At 41.1% G+C, this 25,435-nt stretch overlaps 1 protein-coding gene across 21 annotated transcripts in view; it reads right to left on the bottom strand.

The window, feature by feature from the left end:
* Window positions 1–25,435, bottom strand: part of SPATS2L (spermatogenesis associated serine rich 2 like) — a 128,941-nt gene that overhangs the window by 49,776 nt on the left and 53,730 nt on the right. For 13 of the 21 annotated variants that reach the window (XM_046943576.1, XM_025152171.3, NM_001389330.2 and 10 more), the window contains one exon: window positions 8,241–8,301. Coding sequence is in view for 2 of the 21 variants with exons in the window: in XM_040703411.2 (XP_040559345.1) it covers window positions 8,241–8,301; window positions 24,200–24,313 (175 nt within the window). In the remaining 19 variants the exon portion in view is untranslated. Of the gene's footprint in view, window positions 1–8,240; window positions 8,302–13,551; window positions 15,897–24,199; window positions 25,021–25,435 lie in introns of those variants that run through there. The other 8 variants (XM_046943574.1, XM_040703412.2, XM_046943577.1 and 5 more) reach the window with 5 other exon arrangements.

Here is a 25,435-nt window from a genome sequence, read left to right as displayed (position 1 = left end):
TAGTGTTTGTAACACTGCTGAGGGCCTAAAGCCTGTGTTCTGCTGGCTGGTAACCTGGAGGAGCATCTGAAAAGCAACTCTCTGATCCAGTATAAACTGAACATGTCTAAAATTCCTGGGCTTAATACATACATCTCACTAGCAGAGACAAGTCTAGTTTTATCTGGATTCAAATACACAGCCAGTAAAATGTTCCTCTCTGATATGCTCGGTAGAGGGGAGGGGGAATCTGGAAAGAGAATTTCAGATTGAGAAAACTCACTTTCCACAGCAATACCCGCCAAAATAAACGTTACAGTCTTGCTCTTCTTCAAATGCCTGAATGAATCTTGCCAAATATATTTGGCAAGATTAAGTCAAGTTGTAAAATACGATCTGCTTGAACTCTACGTCGCCATGAACCTCCTGCAATCCTTCTCCTCCCAGAAGGATAATTTTTAGTCTTTACAAACTGCATATTACCTAAGTCTTCCTTGCCAGGTACTTGAATCATCAGAAGTCATTTATGTCAGCTCATATTTCAGCTCAGAATGACATTCCAAGAGACAGTGTTAGCTAATTTGCAACTGTGGTTGCCCAAATACGAACTGCTGGAATGGTAACACTGGAGTATCCTAACCCCAGAGTATCAAATGTAGTAGAGTACCTTTCCTCAGTCACAATGGTTTGTCTAAATGGTACAGAGGAACAAGTGTAAATGCTAAGAAGCTTCCACATCTACACTAACCTGTGTAGTGTGATCATTAGAGTAAACTGCTGTCAACTTCAAATAGATCCTAAGTTCAAAGGAAGTCCCAGAGCTACTCACCTTTCAGCTTTCTTTCTACTGAGTATTCTAAGTTCATGCTCTTTCCTTTCTCCAGTTCAGATGTCTCTGAAGAGCCAATTCACCATTGCTAGATGTGCAGGGCTGATGCTCAAATGCACATTAGAGCAACTCCTTTAGATTTGAGGATTTATGTGTACTTCCATCCACTGCTTGCACAGCAAATGCAGGACAGAAGAGCAGAGCTCATGCTCAGAGAAAGATCCTCCGGGCAGAGTGCTTTGGATACAGTTGTTGGAGTTGCAGTGGCTGACCATGCAGGAAAGCATGATGACAGCCAGCAAGTTTACAGCGAGGTCTGGGAAAGAAAGAACTTACAAAGAGCTCTGAAAGTACTCCCTAATGTTTTGATGAATTCAGATAGAGCCAGATACTCAAAGGGAGGCAAGAAAGTCCTAAAGAAATCTCGTGCAGCTAGGTGTTGTGTGACTAGATGTTTAAAGCATATGTAAACTTTTGGAATTATGTATGTGCTTAAAGGTAAGTACTTATTTAATCTAAATGTGTCAGAACCAACCAAATCTTGCAAGGCTGAATCGTGAAATTAAATGCAGTCTTTCATTTTCATACCACTCAGGCCCTCTGAAGAAGATGCAAGTTTTTTTCTCTACTACAGTGACTTGATGCATATGTGAAAATAGATGCAGACCCAGCAGCGTTCCCCTGTTTACAGTACCCACAGTCACACCCTACACTGGCAGAAATACCACCAGTATTTTGCTGTTCCTAGACTTACAGCTTGCTTTTCCTCCCTCACTTTCCTACCCCCAAGGAAAATCTTGATTTCCTATGTTAACAAAAGGTATTCCTGGAAACAGCAAGAACAACAGAAGCATTAAATAATCCAACCTATAGTTATTGTCTAAACAGGTCCTTCATCTACTTGCTACTGCACACTAAATAAGTGGCTATTACAGTGTACTGTACCTTGAAGTGCACTTTTTTTTTTTAGAGCAAGAGAAAAAGAAACCAGTTATTCTTTCTAGTTGAAACCAATGACACTCAGGTATTATTGTTCACAGACATATCAAAGTTAATGTAAAAGTAAAGTCAGTGAATGCAGATTGATTATCAGCAAAAAGAAGCCAAGGCACCTCAAACAGTCTCCCCCCTGATGATCAGTGAGTCAGAACTTTTCTGCTTCTAAAGATCCATGTCATAGGAGGTCCTGCCTGACATGCATGGACTGAGGCCCTGATTTAGTCAGGCATAGAAGAGGCTTAAAAAAAAATTAAGTAAAAAAAATGTCCAGGCTTCTTAATTGGCCAGAGAGCATCCTGATGGACAAATAACATCAGACAGACCTTTACTTCGCATCTGTCCAGAACTTCTACAAAGGAATTGTTAAGAGACTTTTATAGGATAAAGTAACATATTTGCTTTGTGGGATCAAGCATTCAGAATCATCCAGTGAAGTTACTACTCGCAGTTCCCAGCTGTACCCTATCTGCTGGAACTGTCAGTGTACTGACAGGTACCATACCCAAACTGCTTGAGCAAACGTGTACCAGCACACTTCAGATGAGCAGCACACAGGAAAGTATGCCCCATCTCCTACATCTCTGTCGCACTGCTGTTAATTATCAATGCTACAATAGCACTTACAACCTACATACTGCAAGTAGGCACTGGCAAAGAAACAGTACCAGATCACAGACTTAACTCACCAAGCAAGCTAAATTTTCAGCTTCTCTACTCACTCTAACTATTCTGTAAGCATTAAGAACTGACATACAATAAATGGAGCTGGTTGGGAATTTTCCAATCAAATGGGGCTTTTGTTGGAAAAAAGTATTACTTCATTGCAACTGGAACACTTCTCAGAAACATCTGCTGAACAAAGCTTCTCCAAAAAAGCCATTTGAATTCCCCATGAGCCAGTTTTCCCTCCCCACAGAGCCGGTATCACAGTAAAACTTAAGATGAGAGAAGTTCATCGTATCAAAGCAGGAAATAACTGTGGTTTATGCACCCAGAGACTAGCGATGACAGTGCTTATTGTCAAGTAAGGCCTTGTATCAGTTATGCCTTTCCTTCATTCCCCTAGAGTCTCGCCAAGGCAGTGGTAATGGCAAAGGTGACTCCTGACAAATTTTTGTTTTAAAATGTCTGACAATACACACTTTCATGAAGCCTTGCATACAGCTGGCATCTTCATTTACAAAGAGCAGTCATGCTCATCATTCAGACTGGCTTCTTACTGTAAACAAACCATGCAGTCAGAACTACAAACTAACACCCCTGATTCAGCCACACCAAAATGAGCAGGGCTGGCCCTGCAGGCAATAGAAGTGAGCTGCTATTACATTCTGTGGTTAACGGAGCTCTACTGCTGGCATCCACAGAACCAAGGACTTGGCTAGAGAGTGCTGGCTCTATAGTAACTCAATATTTGGACTCTTCTCTCCAAAAATGAAAATGAGACACATGTATGAGAAGCAGCTTACACAGGAAGAGAAGTCTAGCTCCAATAGTCTTCCTTAGAAACACAGGGCTCCCAAATAACGTTGACACACCAGATGTTCCAATTTTATGCATCATTATTTTTCTTGGGGGTTCTGGTCATTAGCTGAGACCAGAGAGTCTAACCACCTTGTTCACAATCTGAGCACAGCAAATAGGGAATGCTTTGGCTCCTTTTAGACTGTCTGAACTACTGTATTTCTCTTCTGACAGCACAAGCCTTTCACCACCTTATCCCCATGTACAACCCTGCTTTTGGACAGGGCATAAATCACAGCCTTGGTCCTCAGTTCTGGCAGAATGCAGACTCCATCTCATTGCCCTCAGAGAAGGTGTTTGCCCTAAGGATTCTTCCAACATTTCTTCCAACTTACTTAGAGCATGTCCTCTGAAGATGGAACAAAAAATACAAGCTACCTCTGCCCCACCCAAAAACCTACCATCTCAAGCATGGATATTTTCAGAACATGCTGGAAAAAAGCAGTTCTGCTTTGTCTTCCCTGCAGGCTGTCTTTTTATGAATACATTCACTCTTCCTAAGCATTCATGGAAACTTTCACTCAAATCAGTGTTTCAATTGAAAAGCCAAGAACAATTGTATAGCAGCTTTTATGGAAACACTGAAGATTCACTGTGCTGTGTGCTTACTGCATCATCGCCCAAACCTTACAATGACACATTTCTCTTTTGAATGTAAAGTCCACTACGAGAATTATGATGGCCACCTTCAACTTTTACATTCAGACATGTCACATACATTTCCCAATGTTAGTCCCCAGTGACTGAAAAAACACAAACATCACTTCCAGATTCAAGAAAGGGAAAAAGGAAGACCCAGGGAACTAAAGACCACTGAGCCTCACATTTGTGCCTTTGAAGGCCATGGAGTGGATCCTCCTGGAGGAGATGTTAAAGGAACATGTGAGATATGGAGGTGATCTGAGACAGCCAGCATAGCTTTACAAAGGGCAGATCCTGCCTGACCACTCGGGTGGCCTTCTATGATGGAGTGATGAAACCGGCGGAAAAAGAAAGGGTAATTACTGTCATCTACCTGGACTTGTGCAAAGCCTTCGATATAGCTTGGAGCACATCTTCTATGAAAAAAGGTTGAGGAATTTGGGCTTGTTCAGCTTGGAGAACAAAAAGCTCCAGGGAGACCTCATCATGGCCTTCCAGTACTTGAAAACAGATTACAAGCAGGAAGGGAACTGACATATACATGGTCTGATAGCAATAGGACAAGGGGGAATGGCTTTAAATTAAAAGAGGGGAGATTTAGATTAGATATTAGGAAGAAACTTTATACTCATTGAGTGGTAAGGCGTTAGATCAGGTAGCCCAGAGAGGTTGTGGATGCCCCATTGCTGGAGGCATTCAAAGCCAGGTTGGATAGGACCCTAAGCAGCCTCATCTACTGGTTGTCAACCCTGCCCATGGCTGGGTGGTTGGAACTAGATGATCTTTAAGATCCTCTCCAACATAAGCCATTCTATAATTCTATGATTTTTTGATGCTTTTCACCATCAGTTACAAATGCTTATCCATCCTAATTTTTACCAGAAGTGGAATAAAGGGCTTTCAGTAATGCAGTAATGCACATATCCAAAAAATAAAGAACATCTCCAAGAACTCAAGTCTCCTTTAACCTTTATGATTTCCTCAGAAAATTCTGTGAACACTCAACTTGTTTTCAGTCTGACTCCGATCTGAAGTATTGCTTGAGCTGTTTGCATCAAACAGCTACTTGTTATTTTTGACAACAGTGTACGGGATCAAAAATAACAGGCTGCAGGGAAGAACAGGGACACTGACAGTAAAGTGATTCACTTAATTTTTTCCATCAGAATTGAATAAAGATGCCATTCTTCAGGTATTTTCTTTTGCATTTTCCTAAGATAATTAGATAACTAACTCTTAACGTGTTAATTTTGAAAGCATTTTATGTCTGGCATCATTATGATCTCAGAAAACTGGAAAAGTTCTTTTAAGGCAGAAAATTACATATTTATACAGACAGTGCCAAGATGCATCTATAGCCAATTCCATAACTACCTGTGTCCGAGACTGCTTGCCCAGTGCAAACTCCAAAACTTTCTTCAGAATTGCTCTTGCAGAACACCAGAACAGTCAAGTCAAACATGCAGCATCAATTCAGAAAAGCTCTTAAGCACACCTGAACTTCATGAAATTTAAATAAAGGTTTTCAAACATTCTTCAGAAAAAGATGAACTTAAGCACACACTTTTAGAACTGTTTCAGAAGTTCTTGTGATATTAACATGAAATTTCACATCTGCAGATAGAAGATAATCTTCCTCCTCACCCACACTGTCCCCACAGCAAACAGGCTGGGGATAAGCAAGAGGTTAGAAGGGGTGGGCTGGAACAGCTGACCCAGACTGGCCAAAGGGATAATTTCATGCTATGCACCGTCAAGCTGAGCAATAAAAGCCGGAGTAGAGGCTTTTTTGTTGTTGTTTACAGGGCTGCTGTTGTTCAGGGACAAGCTGGGCATCCAGCAAGTGCTGGACAAGTCCGCATGTGGAAAGCGGTGAGCCAATTCCCTTTGCTTTCCTTGTGTTACCTCCCCTCCTTCTCCCAACCTTCCTTCACCTATTACACCATTTTTATCTCAAGCCATGAAGCTTCTCAAAATCTTGCCTTTCTTATTTTCATGCTCTGTCCAACCAGTGCGGGGTAGAAGAGACACTGAGCCATTCTGTGAGTGCTTGGTTGCTGTACAGGGTGAACCTACAGCAAGTCATATGGAAAACCCATGCCAGGTTACTGTACTATACTCTTCTTGGTTTCTGATGTAAAACCTGCCCCCTGCATTCAGTGTCTGCAAGATTCCATCATTTCTGTACTTATGTATATGGCACTTTAAACCCAATTAGCTAAGCTGTGAATAGATAAAGATTATGATTACTAAGTTGTTTTACTGATGGGTATTGAGGTAAAAAAAACACTATAGGAAAACATTTTCAGAATTGATTAGAAGTGTTAGCTTTACTTCTAGAAGGAACATTTAAATACACCTGCCATTTTTTAATAGTGACCTGGTGGTTTCTCAGAGCTAGAAGATCCTTTATCAGTCTGAGGGATATACTGACCTCCTTACCACTGCCTCTCCAATTGCATGATTTGGTTCACTAACTTAGCACTGCAGTAGCTTGCCAACAACAATTTCCCTATTTTCAGAGCCACAGGCCATTATTCTGATGTGAAAGGCCAAGCACAGCTGAGAAATTACCATCTTTAATTGAAATCACTGAAAGCCAGCTCTGCTCTTCTGAGAAATTCCTGTGTTGTGTAACACTTCTGACAAAGAGAGAGATGCTACCAAGGAATCCTGCTCTCTAGACAGGTCATCTGTTTCTGGCAGTTCGAGGTCTGGTCAGGTCCTGACCCATGATTCACTTAGTTGAAGTAAGTAGTCAGACAAGCAATATTTCAGCGCATACTTGGCCATGCTTGGGATCAGCAGATGTGTGGGATCAACTCTGAGCACCCGTATCTATCTTACTTCCTTTGAGGAAGTCACACTGCTCACAGCTACCATGTTTGAAGTGCTAAATGATTAACTAAAAGACAATCTATTCAGCGACACCCTCTAAGCCTTCTATCACCAAATGCTTTAGCATCTTGTCCTGTAGAAACTACATTAAAAAAAGTTAAAAAGAAATTCTTAAGAAAGGAGAAGTACTGCAGAAGTATGGTATGTGCAGGACATGTAAGGACATGTGCAAATGAGTCCTCTTTCTGCCTTTTATAATAACATCTGAGCATTCCACAAACCTCAGTACAAGATCTATTTATGCTCCCAACATCCACGCTCAAGTGCAGAGGAATAGTATTGTTATGGCATTTTACTAATATAAAAATGAAGTATTAAGTGACTCACTGAATATTTCTCAGGAAGTTATAGATAAGGAACACAATCCAGATGTCCTAGGTTGCAAGTAAACTGGAGAACTCTGAGGACATTTGATGAACAGAAAGGTGAGGTGACCAGTCCACTTAATCAGGCTCAGAACTGCAGGTCATGCTTTCATAACATGCTAGACAGAGACACGCTGATTCCTTTCTAACACAGTATCAGAAGGAATCACTTGAAACCTTTAAACAAAGTATTCACTTCAAACAAGTGTCAAAGTGTATTGGGTTCAGGCTACCTCTGAAGTGAGGCAATTGCAGTCTCAATTTCTCCTCTCCTACACAACCTCTCCCCCCACCTCCTTTATTTCCTGTATCTATGAAGTTGTCTTTTCCTCACCACTCTCTGAACATAATCTTGGACAGTATTAAGTGAGAGATTATTTCCAAATACCAATTGAGCAGAACTTTCAGCTGCAAATCACGTTACATCCCCACAGTAGTTCAATTTCAAAAGGATGAGAAGAAGCAGTGGGACATTATAGTAAGAGATTATTAACTTAGTGACACACTGAGAGAAGCTAAAGGAAAGAAATTTATCTGAAAAGGTGAAAGGCTCCACAAACAAAATAGGAACCAAAGCACCTTCTGTGATGTTGAAATAGTCTGCATTCCCATGGTGAAAGCAGCCCCTAAAGTTCCTGGCTTGTTGTATCTGAACTGATAGAATCGACGAATAAACAAACTTTATATTTGCTATTTATCACATAATCGTGCAATGCAAAAGTGAGCACACTTAGCCACTAATCTGTATCTTTGTAAGAAGTCAAAGCTACAAAGTAAGGAATTAAAACATAACTTTCCCAATTGTTGCACTTGTCTTTGTTTCTTCTTCTGTCATTGCCGTGGCACGCGGCGCATTGCACTGTGATCAGCTTTAGTACAACAGTTCAAGAAAGCTGACAAACTCAGCTTTCTGAGTTGATAGGTTGAAAGCATGATGTGAGTTTCTAGCATGTGACTAGGTAAGCTCAGTCACAACAATTTGCAAAGAAACATGAAAGTTATCTTACCACTGTGAACGTCTCCAGTTTCTGTTCTTGTTTTTCTATCTTCTCCAGTGGTCTGTATCTCCTGCAAAGACAGATGGAAGATAAAGAAAGTTACCAACTAACTTACTTTTTGTTTACTTCTGTGATCTCTCCTTACAGGAGATGGTTTCTTAGAACAGATTTGTTTTAAGTGAGAGCATTGCACACATGGTCAAGAACGGACCTAATAACAAGTCTTAGGCAATTGCCTAAGCTTGTTTGACAGTGAAGATAAGCCCTGTAAAAACTGGTATGGGCACCTGCCAGCATCCACACATGTTGACCAAAGCAGAAAATGGATGAAGGATGTCTATTTTCACAAAACAGTCTCATATTTTAAACTCAATCTAGTCAGCACACTGGAGTAGTACCTTACATTCAAGTACCTGAGCGGTAAATAAAGATAAACCTTGGATAATGCAGATTGTTCTACATAGTAAAGCAAGAGGGCAGTAGGTGCAACAGATAAAGTAACTCACGAGTCACTAATTCAATCTCTCTGAACACCAACAGCATAGTTGCAGCGTGACCACCCTCTAATAAGCAACATCATTATCTCAAGAGCACTAACTGAGCTGAAACAAAGCAAAGCCCAAAGAGTGACACCAGCACTTCACCCACATGACAAGGCCTTTGCTGATTTCCATAGAAACTTTAGGGTAACTCTCCCCCAATAAGAACATATAATTACATAGACAGCTGCATGCCCACGTCCATGTGCTGATGGATAGAAACTGATTTCCTCACTGGAGGGAAAAAAATAAAGGAACAGAATTAATAGCTACATTTTGTCCTCTCTTCCGCAGCAAGGAGAAGTCAGTCTGTAAACTCAACTACGTGTGCAGGATGTTATTCCTAGTTGCCACTTATGGCACACTGGCCCTTGTTTGCTTGGGAATAAGATCTGTTCAGCAGCCTCAAGGTAACCCCAGAATTATCACATCACAGTTCTGAACATACCAGTCACTGAAACCAGCCTCTCCTAAGCCAGTACAAATGGCTTCCCTTTGCAAGTTGAGCTCTCCCTTCTGCATTAGAAAACGTGACTATTTCTGATTGTTTATGCTTTTTGAAACCACATTTTCCCAAAGATTATAGCAAAGCAAGGAAGCCCTATCAGAATCACAGGTTTTCTTTTAAAGCAATGTAGAAAGTCCTTAATTGCTTCTGTGTCTGGAAGAGCCAGGTGTTTCCTGCAGCACTTCACCCAGCAAAGCCTCCCAGAACAAAGGCTCTGAGACAGCTTAGGTCCTAAAGTTCACTGCAATCTAAACACATATTACTGCATGGCTTGCTGAGTCACAGTTATGTTCAAAATAAAAGAGAAGAATGGAGCAATTTAAAATGTGATGCTTCACTGAAGAAATACAAGTATTCACACATGTCATGATGGTAAAGAGCAGTTCTGGGTGTCGAATCTACACAACAAGCTCAGATTTGAGAGCTGAAAACAGAGGGGCAAGAAATCTGGTGAGGGAAGCATACTCACTTGCATGCTTTTGGCAGAATACTCATCCTATGGGCCCTATCAGCAATTTGTTCTTTGATGTAAACAAAGACAAGACTCGAGCCTTTATTCCCTTCAAAGAGACACAAGAAAGGGCTGAGAACAAGACTGCGTGCATCTCTCATCAACTGAGCACTTAAATTGAGACTGGACAGTACAAGGTCTGCTAGTTACTGCATTGCTTATTCAAAAACATGGGTCTCTATCTCCTTCCAGTAACATCTGTAGTCTGCAGGTGGCATTTTTAGGATTTTAAAAGATCAAACCATACACATAATTGTACCGAGAAATTCCAGCTATTCTTTTTTTTTTTTCCCCCAGCATAGCACACTCCCTGCTAAACCTCAGTTTTGTTCTCCCTCAAGCCAGGTTATTGGAGAGATTCCAACTGCAGTGGAAAATTAAGAACTGGAAATCAAATGAGAGGAAGCTTAGAACTGCAAATATAGATATACACATTTTCTTCACTGATCATTGACTTCCGACAATTTCCACCCTTGTGAACTTCACAAAATATTGATGACTAAAGAGACAGGTAAACATAGAAGTCCATTCTTGACGTGGCCTCAGGTATGAAATACGGTCACTGTATGAAATTATTTAAGTTAGAATTGTACTTCTTGTACTTTGAAGGCTGTTATTTTAAGACTACTTTAAAAGACAAAGGAACACAAGCAAAAAAATTGAAGTCTTTGTTTTGCACTACTGTACCATAAAAAAGACAAAGTAACCAAGACAGCTTCATAACATACATGAAATTGACAAAAAAAATATTTTATTGGATGTTGGAAAGATTCTTTCTTCCCGAATGTTATATCTATCAAGTTTGACCAAATGAGATGCAATAATACCTTGAAGAAAAAGAAGAAAAAAGAATTCATAAGGGACATATTTCAATAATTCGCTACCTTCTGATTCACGATTTTGTCCTCATTCTGTGTTCCATGACATATTATTAAAGAAAACATCGTGCAGGAAATAATGACTCAAGGGAGACAAAAGGAAATTAAGAGTAAACGTACAACAGTTAAAAGGAACCTTATTTTCTTTGATAATGTAAAAGCAAAATACTGTAGCTTGAAGTCTGCAAATGTTTAAGGTAATTTCTCAACAAAAGGAAAAGGTCAATTCTTGCAATCGTAAGTTAAAGTGATTTTGTATTTTCAGACAAAAGAAATGACCCTCAAGTAGGGTGATTTTAGTAGATGCAACTTTGCAGATTAAACCAGCACTTCAGGAACAGTGGCTCATATTCCTCGGTGGCAAATCTATGGCTGATGAAGGCCATGTGTATGGAGGAAATGCTATTAAATATCCTCTCAGAACCTTAAAAAAAGCCAGAGAAAAGAAATCATGGAAGAAATAAGAAGTAGATATTCAGATATCACACCCCCAGAGCTCACATCAGTGAGGAGTAAAAGCACCAAAACCAAACATAAGCCAAAAGAAAAGCAGCAGGAATCCATGCTCATTGCAGTTTTACAACTTCGGAGAATATACACATAAATCAGCCAGTTAAATCTCTTCCACCTTGAACTCTGATCTCTTTAATAGTTGCCTAATCCTAGTACTAACGTGACACATCACACACATGAACACCAGAACCCATTACTAATACAATGTAGACCAAACAGTGGTCCATAGAGATGTGCACCTTAATAGTTCAAGAGAACAGGCCCAAAAAATCCATGAGCAATATAATACTCTGCATAGAGTCTTTATCCTTGATCAGCTTTCTTTCCACTTTTGAAGAATTAGAAAAAAAAACAAAACAATCTCTCAATCACTTCTCTTCTCATGCCTAGTTCTGACCCCTTAACCTAAGGTTTCATAATACACCTGCCACACAGGAGAGCTCAAACATCAAACGCTGCACTCAGCTGATTCCACTGTAGCCCTATGAGCCTTCTAGATCCTAACAGTAAATATAACCTTCAGCACCTCCATTCTTGAGTAAATATCCTAAACACAGGTCAGAAGGTGTTAAGTATGACACAGTGACAAAGGTCAGTGCTGAAGGAACATGTAGTGTGAGGAGCAAATCCACAGAAGGCAGGGAACCTTCCACCACATGCTGACATGACCAAGTACAGAGCTTAATTACAATCTGCTGTTACAAAAAAAAAAAAAAAAGAACAAGACTTGGTTGAGAATTTTGGCATTACGTTTTTTGGACATTTTTTGGTTTTAGCCTGAGCTAGTGAGCCAAACACACATTCCCAGCTGTCCGCGCTCAATTGGTTAGCACCAGGAAAGCAAATTTTGGTATCCTACACAATTGGACAAACTTTAAGATGTTCAGTCCCAGCCTTTCGTCCAGCAGAGACTGTCAGCTCTGATGTAGCTGATGCAAGTGGTGCTCCTTGTCTGCCACTGCCTCACTTCAATACAACTGCAAGATTGCTGCTTTGCACCTCAGTACTTCATCATTTAATAACATCCCTCAAAGTCAAACTGGCTGCCGTGATGTTTCATTTCACGCGCTGGAGTTTCTAGCTCCAGCCAGGGAATGCACTCTTAAAGATACTCAGCAGGATCCAGCTGCTGAGGACAATTCATCTTGATGCTTAAAATCTGCATTTCTTACAAAAACAAAACTCACACACAATTATAACACAGCACAAGCTCCCTGAGTAAAACTATCTTCTATCTGATATTTGCCAAAGATTTTATAGCAAAAGGAATCTGTTGACTTTAGGATTGGGAAACAACCAAATAAAAGCTTTAGGACTGGACCAGCTCCTACACCAGATTTCTGTCCAGCAACACAAGTATGATAATAACACCTCAATAGGGCAAAGGATAGGATCCATGTTCAGCAGTGATCCAATCCAAGCAGGAACTACAATAAATGAAGAACAGCTGCAACAAGGAAGAAAACCTATAAATGCTGTGTGGTCTTGTTCTTGAAGGCTCTTACAGCAGAAATCAGGCAACGCAATCTGAGATACAGCTGGCATGGCTTCAGTTCCAGCCAACACAAGATAGCACGGTTTGAAAACAGACGAGCTCTGGTGTTCACTATTAGCTTCAAGTTTGAGGGGACTCGAACATCAAGAATTCTGTCCTTTTTTCCCCCCCATATGAGACTTCACCTGGTTCTGTGGGAGCTTGGAGTTGAACTAAAGCACAGGTGGTTCGCTTTTTAAAAGAAGTCCACATGTAAGAAGACGGCAAGTACCTTTACTCCCCTGACAGTCATCTGTCATTATTTTAATCTTTAATAATTATTCTTACTAACCCAACAGCGGTCAACATATTCCTTTCAAAGGCCTAAGCGTTTTCCTACTGAGCAAAATGGAACTGGAATGGACCCAGAACACAGAACTATGTGAGCCGCATGACACCAGAAAGACATCATACAATTACTACACCTAGTGACTCACTACATGTGAAACCTCTCTTAGAAGTTTCCTGACAAAAGTACACCATAAACATAGAATAGTTAGAGGACTGGGCAATGGGAACTGTTAAAGCACCTTCACTTGGACTATTAGTGTAAGGCAACACTTGGAATTTCCACTGCCTACAAGAATTGCTGCCTGCTTCTTCCTACAGCAGCCATGCTCTTGACAGATCCTTCCACAGTTGGGCACATTTACATAGCTGTGGGTTTTTTCTACCCTCAATCTCTTGCTGACTTACAGATATCCCCAATTACTATTAGTTTTAATTCTCTACCCTCAAAAACAATACGAGAGCTTCTGCAACCACTCCAGGCAAACAGTCAATGACTCCAGCAGCTCTATGGAAAGCTCTCTTTTCACTACTTACTAATAAACTCACCTACATGTAAGAATTTCCAAGATGAGATTTCTTTGGAAACAACTACACTGAAAAAGAAGAAAAAAGCAAATAAAAAAAAACCTTATTCATTTACAGCATATCAATATAATGCCATCTCAAAGTTGTAACATTTTTCAGCCCAAAGATGGTATCTTTCATTTGACAGAAATTCTTCTGTGGGACAGAGGTAGCAAAAGAAAAACTACCCATGCACCCCTGCTACACTGAGCTCTCAGTGTCTGTATGCTTTGTCAGGACTGGAGATGAGAATTTTCACTGAAACAGATGAGTCCATGCATCAAAATTATTACCCTAGGGGCAGGAGGCTGAAGCTACATCCTCAAGTATTCAAAATGACACAAAATTCTCAGTCAAACACTTACACCAGTTCTTTATTATTATCATTACTAAATAAAGTAGTTTCTCACACATTCCAAGCTAAGCTTTGTCCTTTTTCCCACCCTCAACAAAGGATGCATATCAGAGTATATCTAAAAGACAGCCTCCTAGCCATAGGTAGCAGACTGCCTGACAGCAAAAACCATTATTTATTATGCCTTGCTTTTAGCCAGGATCCTAGTTTCTGAATTTAATGAGTTTGTGCAGAATCCTAGAAGTAGTCCAACCTACTGAAAAAACATATTTAAAATAGAAAGCCTTTACAAGCAGCCAAATGGAATACTTGAGACAAAAAAAAAAAGATCATTAAAGCTGCAGAGGATTTACAGTTCTGTTTTGTTTGGATCCGTACAGTAGACCAGTCCATAAACAGAAACTTAAAAAAAAAACCCACCACCATTTGCTTTGTTTTATTTGAGAGTTGTGGGAATGCCAGTAACCAAGCAACAACACAAAGCCAGAGAACCCTGGTTAAGACAATCACTGATGCCCTGATGAGCCAGGATATGTTCGGTGCCGAAAGGAAACCCAATTTTTACAGACTTCAGTGGCCCTAAGAAAACTGAGAAAAACATTCTGTACAGTTTGTGGACTCTACAGATCTCCCATACCTCTGCGTGAAAACCGCCTCCTCTTGGAGGAGTTCTGCTGTCACTTCAAGTCCATTGTGAGTTTTCCTTGCCAATTTTGCACACAGAGAGGCCAATCTGCAAGAGCAAACTTTTCTGGCAGAGGGTGGAGAACTCAAAATAAAGAAGAAGTGCCTCAGACAGCCTAAGTGTTGACAAGTTGAAAATAATCGCCACAGATTTATTAGAAAATTCAGCATGAATTTGTCTAAATATACGTATGTCAGCTTACACAAAATAATCTTACAATTACTTCTAAGAGAAGATCAGGAAAAAAAAATGCAACCACCAAAAAAAAAAACCAAAACGATGTCATTTTCTGGGCAGAAACTATCCTCCCATTCATTTCCAGCAAATCAGAACAATTAAGCATTTTACAGCTTCTACGATTAATGACAGCTGGAATATCTCATTTCCAATTAATGTGCAATCACCACTGTTTTCAAACTGGCATGTCCTCCATGTAATCGGTCTTCAGCCTCCTAACAGAAGGACAGAAGCTGTACTTCCTACTTTGCACACTGAAAAGAAATTAGTCACACTGTCTCTATCAAATATTTTTCCCAGCACTTTATAAAGGAATTGTTTTATTCAGTGAACAAAACCAAAATAGACATTTTCTTAGTAATGCCACCCATGTATATACATTTCTGGACAGACACAGTCTGACAAAGAAGTATTTTCATGACACTTTTCAAAAGAAACTAGTGAATTGCTTATCTAAATAAACAGCAGGCAGAGAAAATATCTGAATGCATATGCTTTTAACTGAGTGAAGAACAATTTCAGGAGAGGAAAAGGGGTACCTACTGAACATAATCAGTGGGTGGTGGGTAATGCATCAAGGCTGTGGATGCTGAGTTTACACTGCAGTTTAGTCGACAGCAAGTGGGAGCGAGCACCACATCACACTCTGAGAGCACCCACTCAGCCCAGGAGCTGATGGGATCATTCAGTTTGTTCTACACCATACCATCCTCCCTTCTTCCAGGAAGAAAAAGGGCTAAGAAGTCCCAGCCAGACGTCCACTGAGCTGCTTCACACTCCTCTTCCCCTCCAGGTATGCAGCAATGGGACAGATCAATACCCCTCCAGGTATGCAGCAATGGATCAGATACGATGCAGATCAATACGATGGGAAGGGCTGTTACAACAAAGGTGTGATGACAAAAGGACCAGTAAAATAGAAAAGTGCTATAAAGGAAGGGAAGAAGATGGCTCACCCATACCAGAAGATTCCAGGTTCACAGGGGAAAGCTTCACCAAGGAGGAATCGCCAGAGAGAGCTCCTTCCCCAGTGGGGGTGAGCCCTTCAATGAGGTCTGAGAGGTGCAGCCAGGCTCCACCCCTTCTGGTCACACACCTGAACTGCCTTCACCTGTGCTCCCAGGGCTGCCCGGGTCCTTTCCCCAGGTGCTCAATCAGTGGTTCAGGCTGTGACTCAACAGTTCCCATAGAAGGTATATGAGCAGAACAGAGCCACAGAGCACACGCTCTAGGTTGTATGTTTCAGAGTGCTTGGGATTAAGTATACTCCTTTAACACAGAAGTTAAATCTTTACCTCCCTCCATGTTAAATGGGAAAATACCCTTATGTTGTTACGTACAAACTCTTAAGAATGAAATCATAATGAAAATATATAATGAAATCAATTTACAGATATAAATAAAGCTCAAGACACTTTTGAAGTTTTAATAGGAAGGAGGAGCAAGTTACCTGGGGGACCTTGGTTAGATTCAGCCATGACATAAGATCCCATTCCCATGTGGTATCTCACATCACAGAGGAAAGCCTGCAGAGCTCTCTCACAGCCCAAAAACAGAAGGATCCATGAAGCACTAATTTATATGTCAAAGCAGACACTCTATGGGAATGACATACAAATAACAAAATAACCCCCCCAAATTTGGGGCAAGCTTCTCATGCAGGAACTTACTGCTTCTCTAATTATTTAAAGGCCAACTTGGGCTTCAGATAAAATGCTTGTGTCAATCTTGCATCAAACATGATTTTTCCCAAGATATTTTTTTAATGCATTACAAACATTTTGTATGAAAAAGACATTTTACATGGGATGTAGTTGGAAGAGGAACAATTATTTTAATCCTTCATCTTTAAATATAGTAGCAGATGAAGGCAAAAGTGTTGTTCTTCACTGTGTTAAGCCTTCTTTTAAAAACAAAACCAGCCCTGGTTCCCAACGATCAATGTTAGAACTTCCAGAAAACCTCAAAGTGCAGACTTTTGGTCACAACTGATCTGTTGCTCCCTTCCCTTGAAAACAAATATGCTGTAAATGCAAAAGAGAAAAGTGAGCTATGAAAGAGCGTGGTACATAACATTGGGCCTCTAAGGAACAAATGTGAAGCTGCTGATAGGTCTCTTCCTGCAGCACTGATGCCTTATGGTTAAGTAATAGAGATTTAAAGGAGACCATCAAGTTTTGGGTGTATCTGAATATATTAGCGTACATAGTTATTTATAAAAAGAAGATGTTTTAAAAAATGCTTAAAAATGAGACAAAATTAGCATTCTAATAGAATATAAAATCCAAAAGGTTACCAGAAATACCAATAGCAAGTTGTTCTTATACACCTGGCATTTAAGTAAGATACTTCTGGAAACGCAACCTTAGGATACTGGTTTGACCTGAATTTGACTACTGCAATATCAAGGGAGAGTAAGAGAGAGAGCCATTGAATGAAAAACAAAAACAAAACCCCCCAGCAACAAAAACCAATGATTCTAAATATACCAATTCAGAAAGTGACCAAGGCAAAGTGCCAGACGAAAGGCACCGTAGCCAAGGCTGTAGAGGACCTGCATGCTATGTTGCTTTAGCAAGCAGGACTCCAACCACAGAGAGCCAATCTAGGTGTTGCCCTGGTCCTACCATTTACAGACATACTGCCTATAACATGGAGTTGCACAGACATTTTTGTAACAGCTCTGAAAGATTAATTAGTTTTCTTTATGAAAACTGTTCTGAAAGAACAATTAGTTCTTTTCTGATGGCCTGCCTTTTTGGTGGCAAGAACTTTGGAGGCTCAATGCACATCAGTTACGTTTCTCACAGAGGAGTGCTCACTTTTGTCAGTAATCACACAAATGTTATCAGTTGGCTGCTAACACGTAACGGATAGAACCCTGCGAGCAGTCATCTTCTTGGCTTCTCCTTTCAAGAAATGTTGACAACTTACTCCTTCATGTAACTTCAAACCAAGTCTTCTATACAAATTATCAGTCTGGATTAATTAATTACTTTGAGTCCAAGTTAGAAACTTCAAAGTTGCTCACACTTTGTTTAAAAAAAAAAAACAAACAAATCTTGAATTCTAATAAACAACAACAGCAAACAAACTCTAAATTTCTGCCAATGCATCAAGCAGGGAAACAACATTCCAAACAATATAGGAAGACAGTTAGGAACAGGACAAAGTTGGGACCCATTGGATCCTGATGCAAGATCAAGCTGTGGGACAGTAAATCTGGTTGACCCTTTCAAGGAAGAAGCCACACAAAAATTGGTGCAAAAAAGTATTGAGTGTTAGATTGGAGTAAATGATATAATTTCTCTATGTCCTGATGTATGACAAGACTGAAGTATACACACTTCACAGAATTCTTCATAGCACATATACTGAAAATCTTACCTAGCAGAATCCAGGTAGTGCTGAACATGAATAGCTGGTAAGTTTCTACCCTGTTCCCATCGTCTGAGAGCTCTGCAGACATTTCCTTTAACTACACACTGTTTGTATGCTTGGTTTTGCTGGGCTGTATGTCTGTGGTTTTGTGTGTTTGTTTTAAAACAAACCAACCAACTTCCACTCCTGGACAAGTACCTTCCTGCAGCCATATTAATGCGGTGGCTTAACAGTGGAGTTTGGAACTTAATCTTTTAACTAAGGAAAATAAAAATAAAAATCAGCACACTCAACAGGAAGGATCCTAAAGCACACTGGTTGCCAGCTGGCACTAGCTCCAGTGGTTTTCCCCATGCCGTCCATAGAGCTGCTGGAAGAAATGCAGGTCTGCAAGAGCCTTGCTCTCATGCACAACCTTAGTGTCCTACTTTAAGAGTTCAAGATATCAAAATGAGTTGTCTACACTAGGACTTCTGGTACTGCAAGAAATGGCACAGATTATGAAGCCATTTGACCACTGCCCTCTACGACATTGCTTCTGAAGAGCAGGGCTCTAAATTCTCTGGCTTTTGGAAGATATACATTGAGGATACAGAGGCTGATAGGCTGAGCTCAGCTTGGACTAAGCACCATACTGTGACACAAAATATCCAGGGTTTTTGTTGTTGTTTGTTTGTTTTTGCCAGAAGTTACAGTAATCTGTAGGTTTGTCTTTTTTCTCAGCTAGTGTCTAAAAAGATACTATTTTCAACTTCAAGAGAGTACAAATAAAATAGTGAATGTTTTAAGAGCGTGATATTCAGCGTAATAATTCCAATTACATTGCTTTGTTCCTTTGATAAGATTCAGCGTAGTACTAACTAACCTTTTTACAGTTCAACAGACATTGCAACTGCCAAATGATCCCTCTTTCACTTAACAAACCCCTTGCAATAGCTTCATTAATCCGGTTTCACTCTTTGGCATCTCTCATTAAAAAGCATTGGAAGGTACCATTCACACGCGGTCTGATCTCCAGAGGACCTGACTGCACACCATTCCAGTTAAAACTTTCTGTACATATTACCTCCGAAAACCCAGCAAGAGGATGGCAATTAGAAGTTTCGTAAATAAATATGATTAGAGCCAGATACAACGTAACTTAAAAGAAGGAAATTATGTTAAAATGCTAACATGGGAACATCAGCTCCTCCTATTAGCCAAGAGAAAAGCAGCCCATCATTCTTTGTCAATGAATGGCAGCGTAATGGATGAATTTACATCCATGACCATCTGTTGCCAGATTAGGCAACAGTAGAGTGACTTTCCAGAATGCCCAACTGTCTGCCCTCGCTCAGAATTTCCTTATTTTTATTAACTCAGTCTATTTGTTACAAAATAAACGAAAATGCTTCATATTATTGAGCACTTCTCATCTCAGCTCATTCTGCGGACCGTGAGCAGTGTCAGAGCTGCCAGGAGTTTCAGGGCTGTGCACTACAGGAGCACCTGAGCACTCCAGTGAAAGGCAGCACGCTGCTCCACAGCTGCCTCCCATGCAGTATTCCCACAAGGAGCCAAACTCCCACTCACATCAGAAGCACTGCAAAGCTGCTAACATAGCTAAAGCGCTGACAGGGCCTTAGAGGGAAATAGCCCTTCCTCAGGAACTGAGCTGCAGAGGACCAAGATTTTATTTATTTCAGACACACAAAGGGCTTACACCTCTGAGAGGAAAAAACTGCAAGGTCACACGCCATGTTGTGATGCAGACTCAATGTCACCTCACTGACACTCCAGTGGTTAGAGCCACCTTGTACCAAAAGTAGCAGTACAACAAAAAGAGAGCAGAATTTAATAGAGATATTAAAAAGATCGTAAGACAAAATACAGAATTAACACCAGTATCACAAAAGTACAACTTCACTGATGCTGATGATTTTCTGCGTGAAGCATACGCCAGATAACATAGGAGACTATCCACAGCCCTCTTCCACACAAAGATAAATACCAGAGAATTGAAGATCTGCTATAAAACTTAGTGTCTGCTCTGCAAAAGGCTTCCTCCAACACACTAAGCCCTGATCTTGTACTACCACCACACAGAAGAGACCTTCACTGTAATCCCCCTCTTTTACCATCACCTCACAAGCTCCCATTCCCACAGGAGTACCTCAACAGCCATAGTTGAGAACCCGGTGCCCTCTGGCTGACAGTGCTCCTTCCAGTCCCCAGGAGCTTCCCCTCTCAGTACAAGTCTTTCCAACCACCAGGTACTCTTTTTCCACAGCCACAGCAGCTGCTGTAGTTCACTTGTATTTGCCTAACTTTGCAGACACCACTGGACAGCGTACCAAGCTGAAGCACAGTAAGACAAGAGATGCACCCAATACTAGAGCCGATCTTCCAAACCCTTTCTGCTGATCTTGTCTTCACATTCCTGATCTGGCTGCCTCTCTGTTAGCCAGATGCATCATGCCACCTTTTCTGGCTTCCACCATGCTTGCACACAATGTAATCTGGTTGTGGAGGAAAAAGCTCTCAAATTCCTTAGAGATTTTCATGAGAAATATATTTCCTTCTTCCAGTGCAGCAGCAAAGCAGCCCCAGTACACGGAAAGCCACAGGAGTTGTCAAAGACTCTCCATGTGAGTGCTGTGCAAGCACTCTGCCTTCATGCTATCACTCTCCTCATCAGCTCCAGAGTAAGAAATGCAAGCTCTGATCCTAACACTGAAGCACAAATTCATGCCAACAGCTTAAACTAGCCAGCTCAAAACAATTCACAGTCAGCAGTAAGTTATTATTGGAAAGCAGCGTTACAAAAGAGGCAACATTTTATTCAGACCGAGTCCAAAAATTCTAAATCAAATTCTGTACAGACTGGCATGAATGCATAAAGCAGTTATTCCCTCCGTCAACACAGCGTGACAAGTCCCACAGCAATGGCATTTTGACACCTGTAGGTTTTCCCATGGCTATTACAAACCACAGTCTCAACACATTCCCACTTGGTCTGAGTGCCACCATACCTAGACTGCCATGTGAGGCTTTTGGTGCATTTAATTATGCACCAACCACCACACATGAAATTCATTTGAACATTAAAAGTGGATAGTTTAAGAGAAATAGAAGGCATACGTGGGCCATATACATAAACCAGGACAATTTGAGAGATGTTATTTACATGTTATGAGGAAGTAATTCAGTCTGAAATGACCAACTGAGTATATGCTTGAACTGAGAGTCATCCGAAGCCCAGATACACTTTATTGGCAGATGCATCTAAACTTGGAAGGTCTCAAGTCCCAATGTCCTACACCAGTAGCTGCCAGCACATGTCAGCCCTCAGCAGCAATAAAAGCTGGGTGCTTCTCTGCATTAAGGAGAGCACTCGGGCAGACACCTCGGTGCTGAAGTGTCAGGACAAGTTTTGCACATATTTCTAACAAAAATCAACCAGGCTTCAAAAGAGTTACCATCCCTGAGAAACATCTCATAGCACAAATACTATCTTTTGATGCTGTTCCAGGCAAGGTTCAGCAAACATTGTGAATTCTTGCACAGACTTTGCACGAGGCTGGGGCAACGGCCACCCGCCCACCTGCCCCAAAGCAGAGGGTGTTTATTCTGAAGCACTGCCAGGCAGGTGGGCCTCACCAGCACCAAAGGATAACAGCTCGGTGAGACTGCACTGCTGACATGAGAGTTGTAGCAGCTCCCTTATTGCTAACTCAGAACATAGCCACAGCTTTACAGGACAGTCGCATCTTCAGGAAATCACGCTCACTATCCGCTCAGCCATGTACAGCACAATCAGATAACACTGCCTGCCACCACGCCATCCAGCATTGCAGGAACATAGCTCATGGAAACACCAGGTTTAAGTTACCTACCACTTCATAAAATAATAATAATAATAATAATAATGTTAAAAAATCCACAACAACAGAACAAAATCAAACAGGCCATTAGCCAATGAACATCAGACCAAAATCTGTCTCCAGCTCTGAGCTGATATATACTGGTATTCACACATGGGTGAAGCTTTTTTTTGCTCTTTCAACTCTCACCTTCTCAGTACTTGGACTATTAGATCCACCAGTAATTTAAAGGCTGGATACAGTACCCAGCCATAGGCATCTTTTCAGTCAGCAAGCCACTAGAGAGGGTGCTGAAAGGCCTATTATGAAGGCCAATCACTACCCTTTTCTTGAATGACCACATGAAAATCAGTAACCATTCCACAATACGCTGAAAGGGCCTTTTGTCCGAAGGAAAAGGACTAGAAGTCACAAAGTATTGCAGATTCATTTGTAACTCATGCCTTTGGGAGAAACTGTATAGCTCCAGTTAAGAGCAAACCAAGAAAAGAATAAGCTTTGAAAATGTTATGTTACAACCCTTTCCTAGCGTGAGTATACCAAGTGTATTTTTAGACTAATCTCTCTATATTCCCAAAGGATGGACAGGCATTCTATATTAGTTGTTTTACAAGACGAGTTGAAAATACACGCAGAACTTTGACTTGATTCCAAAGCCCTATTTAGGGTCTGCAGCACTATTTGCCTCATCTAAATGGAAAAATCATTGGAAGCATTTTAAGTACAAAGTCTAAGAAAAGTATAATTGCCCTAGGATAATAACAAAGCATTGTGACTGCTGTTTAATAATCACTTTGCAATAGAGCTAATTTCCTACGGTGGCCTCCTCATTAAAAAAGATTTTTTCTAACTGAGAAACCAGGATTTGACTTTTAACTAATTATGAAGTCTATTTGTGAAGTCCATCACAAAAATCGGGGTCAGTTATGTATGATGACTTCTCTTGAGCAGGGAAACATTCGCTTCTCCTTCCACCCCAATCACACTTCAGTTCTGAGGCCTTCCATGCGAACACACGCATACCCCAGATGGAATTTGCACATAGGATTTCATTATGGAGTTTCAAAACAAGTCTCATATGGACAAACTTTCGGCAGGAAAGACAGCGGAGGCTCATAAGCGAAAACAGATTTCTTCTAATCCATATATGCAGAACTAGGGGAATTACTGCACTTCCACTCAGAACCAAAAGGCGCAGCTGTTAGACCTGCCCTCTTCACCCATCTGTTCCACCCACGTGCTGTGAAAAGAAAATGGTCAGAAATACTGGTTTTCACTCCACAACATCCCAGATTTCACATTCCTCGTGCTCTCACAACCCCTCCTGAAACTAAGCAATACGTTTTGTACACACTGCTGGTGAAGACTCCAGGTGTGAGCTGGATGCAGCTTTCCCTACCACCCTATCAACCCACACCAAGTGAGGATCCGGGCTTTGCTGCAGTACCAAACGGCACCATCAGGGCCAAAGGCTCAGCTGTGAGAATCACACAGAAGCATGCTAAGTAGAATAGTTTAGCTGGAAGGAACCTCCCAAGATCATCTAGTCCAGCTGCAAGGAACACATACACCAGAAACAGAAATCCTGGTGTGCCAAATATACCTGCAAATGAAGTACATCATCGTTTATCATCCCTAGCACAGCAAATGCAGAGACAGAAAATCCTGCACTGTCTTCCTGAAGCTCAAGGTGCTCAGAAACAAACAGGTGGGAACTCTGCAGCTCCCTGCTAATCTCGGTGAAGTTCAGGGTCAAGTTCTTTGATATAATAACTCTTCCTAATAACTATTAGCAGGAGGAAAGCGGCAGACCTTCCTACCAGAAGCCCAGACTAAAACAAAGCCACTTTGCTATTGAAGTTAACTATTTCACATCTTTGCGCAGGAAGGTAAAAACTTAAAGAGAAAACTGGTGAAGCACCTGAGAAAGGCAGAAAGGGCAGGAGGGTGGAGAAGCACAAGGATGGGGACACAGCACAAAACCAGGGAAGATGGAGGAGACAACAGCAATAGCTGTGGGAAAGCATGTTTCTCCAGAGCAGCACAGACAACAAATCCTTAACATTATCTACAAGTTCATTACAATCAACAACTAGTTGTTTTTCTTACCTTCATCTCTGTGCAAAGCCTCACTGCCTTCTGCTCCAAATTGTTACGTGCTTTCCTTTCGAAATCCTCCAGTTCACAGTGAGAAGTGGAGTCTGACCTTTCCTTTGGATGCATAGAGCACCACTTCAGATTGTTTTTAGGCAATGCCTGAGCATTTCTTTCTATCCTGGTTGATTAACATTGTTTAACAGTGTTCATAGACCTTTAAGGCCTGGGCCCTGAAAAGACACAGTTAAACACAGGGCCTAGAATGACAACAGAAATAACGCATGGGTGAAATGGAACACAAATAAAATGATGTTGGGGAATTAATATCTGTAACTACTGACAGTCACGGCTTTGCTAATTCCACTATTGCTACGAGAGAGCTCAAAGAACATGCGAAATGCAGTTCAAGACATTGTAATCTTGTGTTTTCTCTTAAAAACTGACCCAAATCATAAGATTCATTTCTGGCCACCAATTTCCTTAAAACTTAGAAAACAGCAAGTTGGTGATTTGACACAGTCTTCTGAGAAAGAGCAGGAAAGAAAAACTGATCTAGATTGAGAACCAAACCTTCTCCAGCACAGACAGTACTCCGGAGGCACTGCACTGAATGCTTAGGCTCATTACTAAATGTCAGACAACACAAAGACCCTCATGCATATGTTTCTTCCCTGGGTAAATGAAGTTCAGAACAGCTGCTGTGCTCATGGCTGTGGAAGCAGACCCTTCGGCTAGGAGCAGTCCTGAAAACATCTCAAAGGGTATTTAATTCCCTTCATTTTAATCACAACGCTTTCCTAAGCAGTACATTTTCTAGAGAAGTGACCTTGCCCTGTTATATGTTTATACAGCACCTGACACAGTGTAATCGTTATCTCTATTGGCATCTCCTTACATTTAACAGAGCTTGCTGCTCTCCTAAAAGGCCAAATTTCTTCCGCTCCCATACCACAACCTGTGGGAGAACACTCACCCTAGCAGCAGCGTTCAGCTCCAGCAGGCTGAGATGAAGCCTCACCAAGCTCAACCTGTTCCAACCTGGAAGCTATTCCACGTTTACATGTTTTGACCACATCCACAGAAACAATTGTGGCCGGGGCGCAGCGCCCTGCTCAGGGCAGCTGGAAGGCTCCATCCAGCCAGTGGCATTCAACAGGTCACTGCCCACAGGGCTCCTCTCACGGCCAGTGCAGATCTGTCCCTGGTTAGCCTTGACATCTGGCATACAACATTCCTTTTCCACTCTAC

The sequence above is a fragment of the Gallus gallus genome, chromosome 7 (assembly GCF_016699485.2).
Source record: "Gallus gallus isolate bGalGal1 chromosome 7, bGalGal1.mat.broiler.GRCg7b, whole genome shotgun sequence".
Classification (NCBI taxonomy): domain Eukaryota; kingdom Metazoa; phylum Chordata; class Aves; order Galliformes; family Phasianidae; genus Gallus; species Gallus gallus.
Note: the sequence above shows the minus strand (reverse complement) of the source record. Positions and strands in the feature narration are given on the sequence as shown.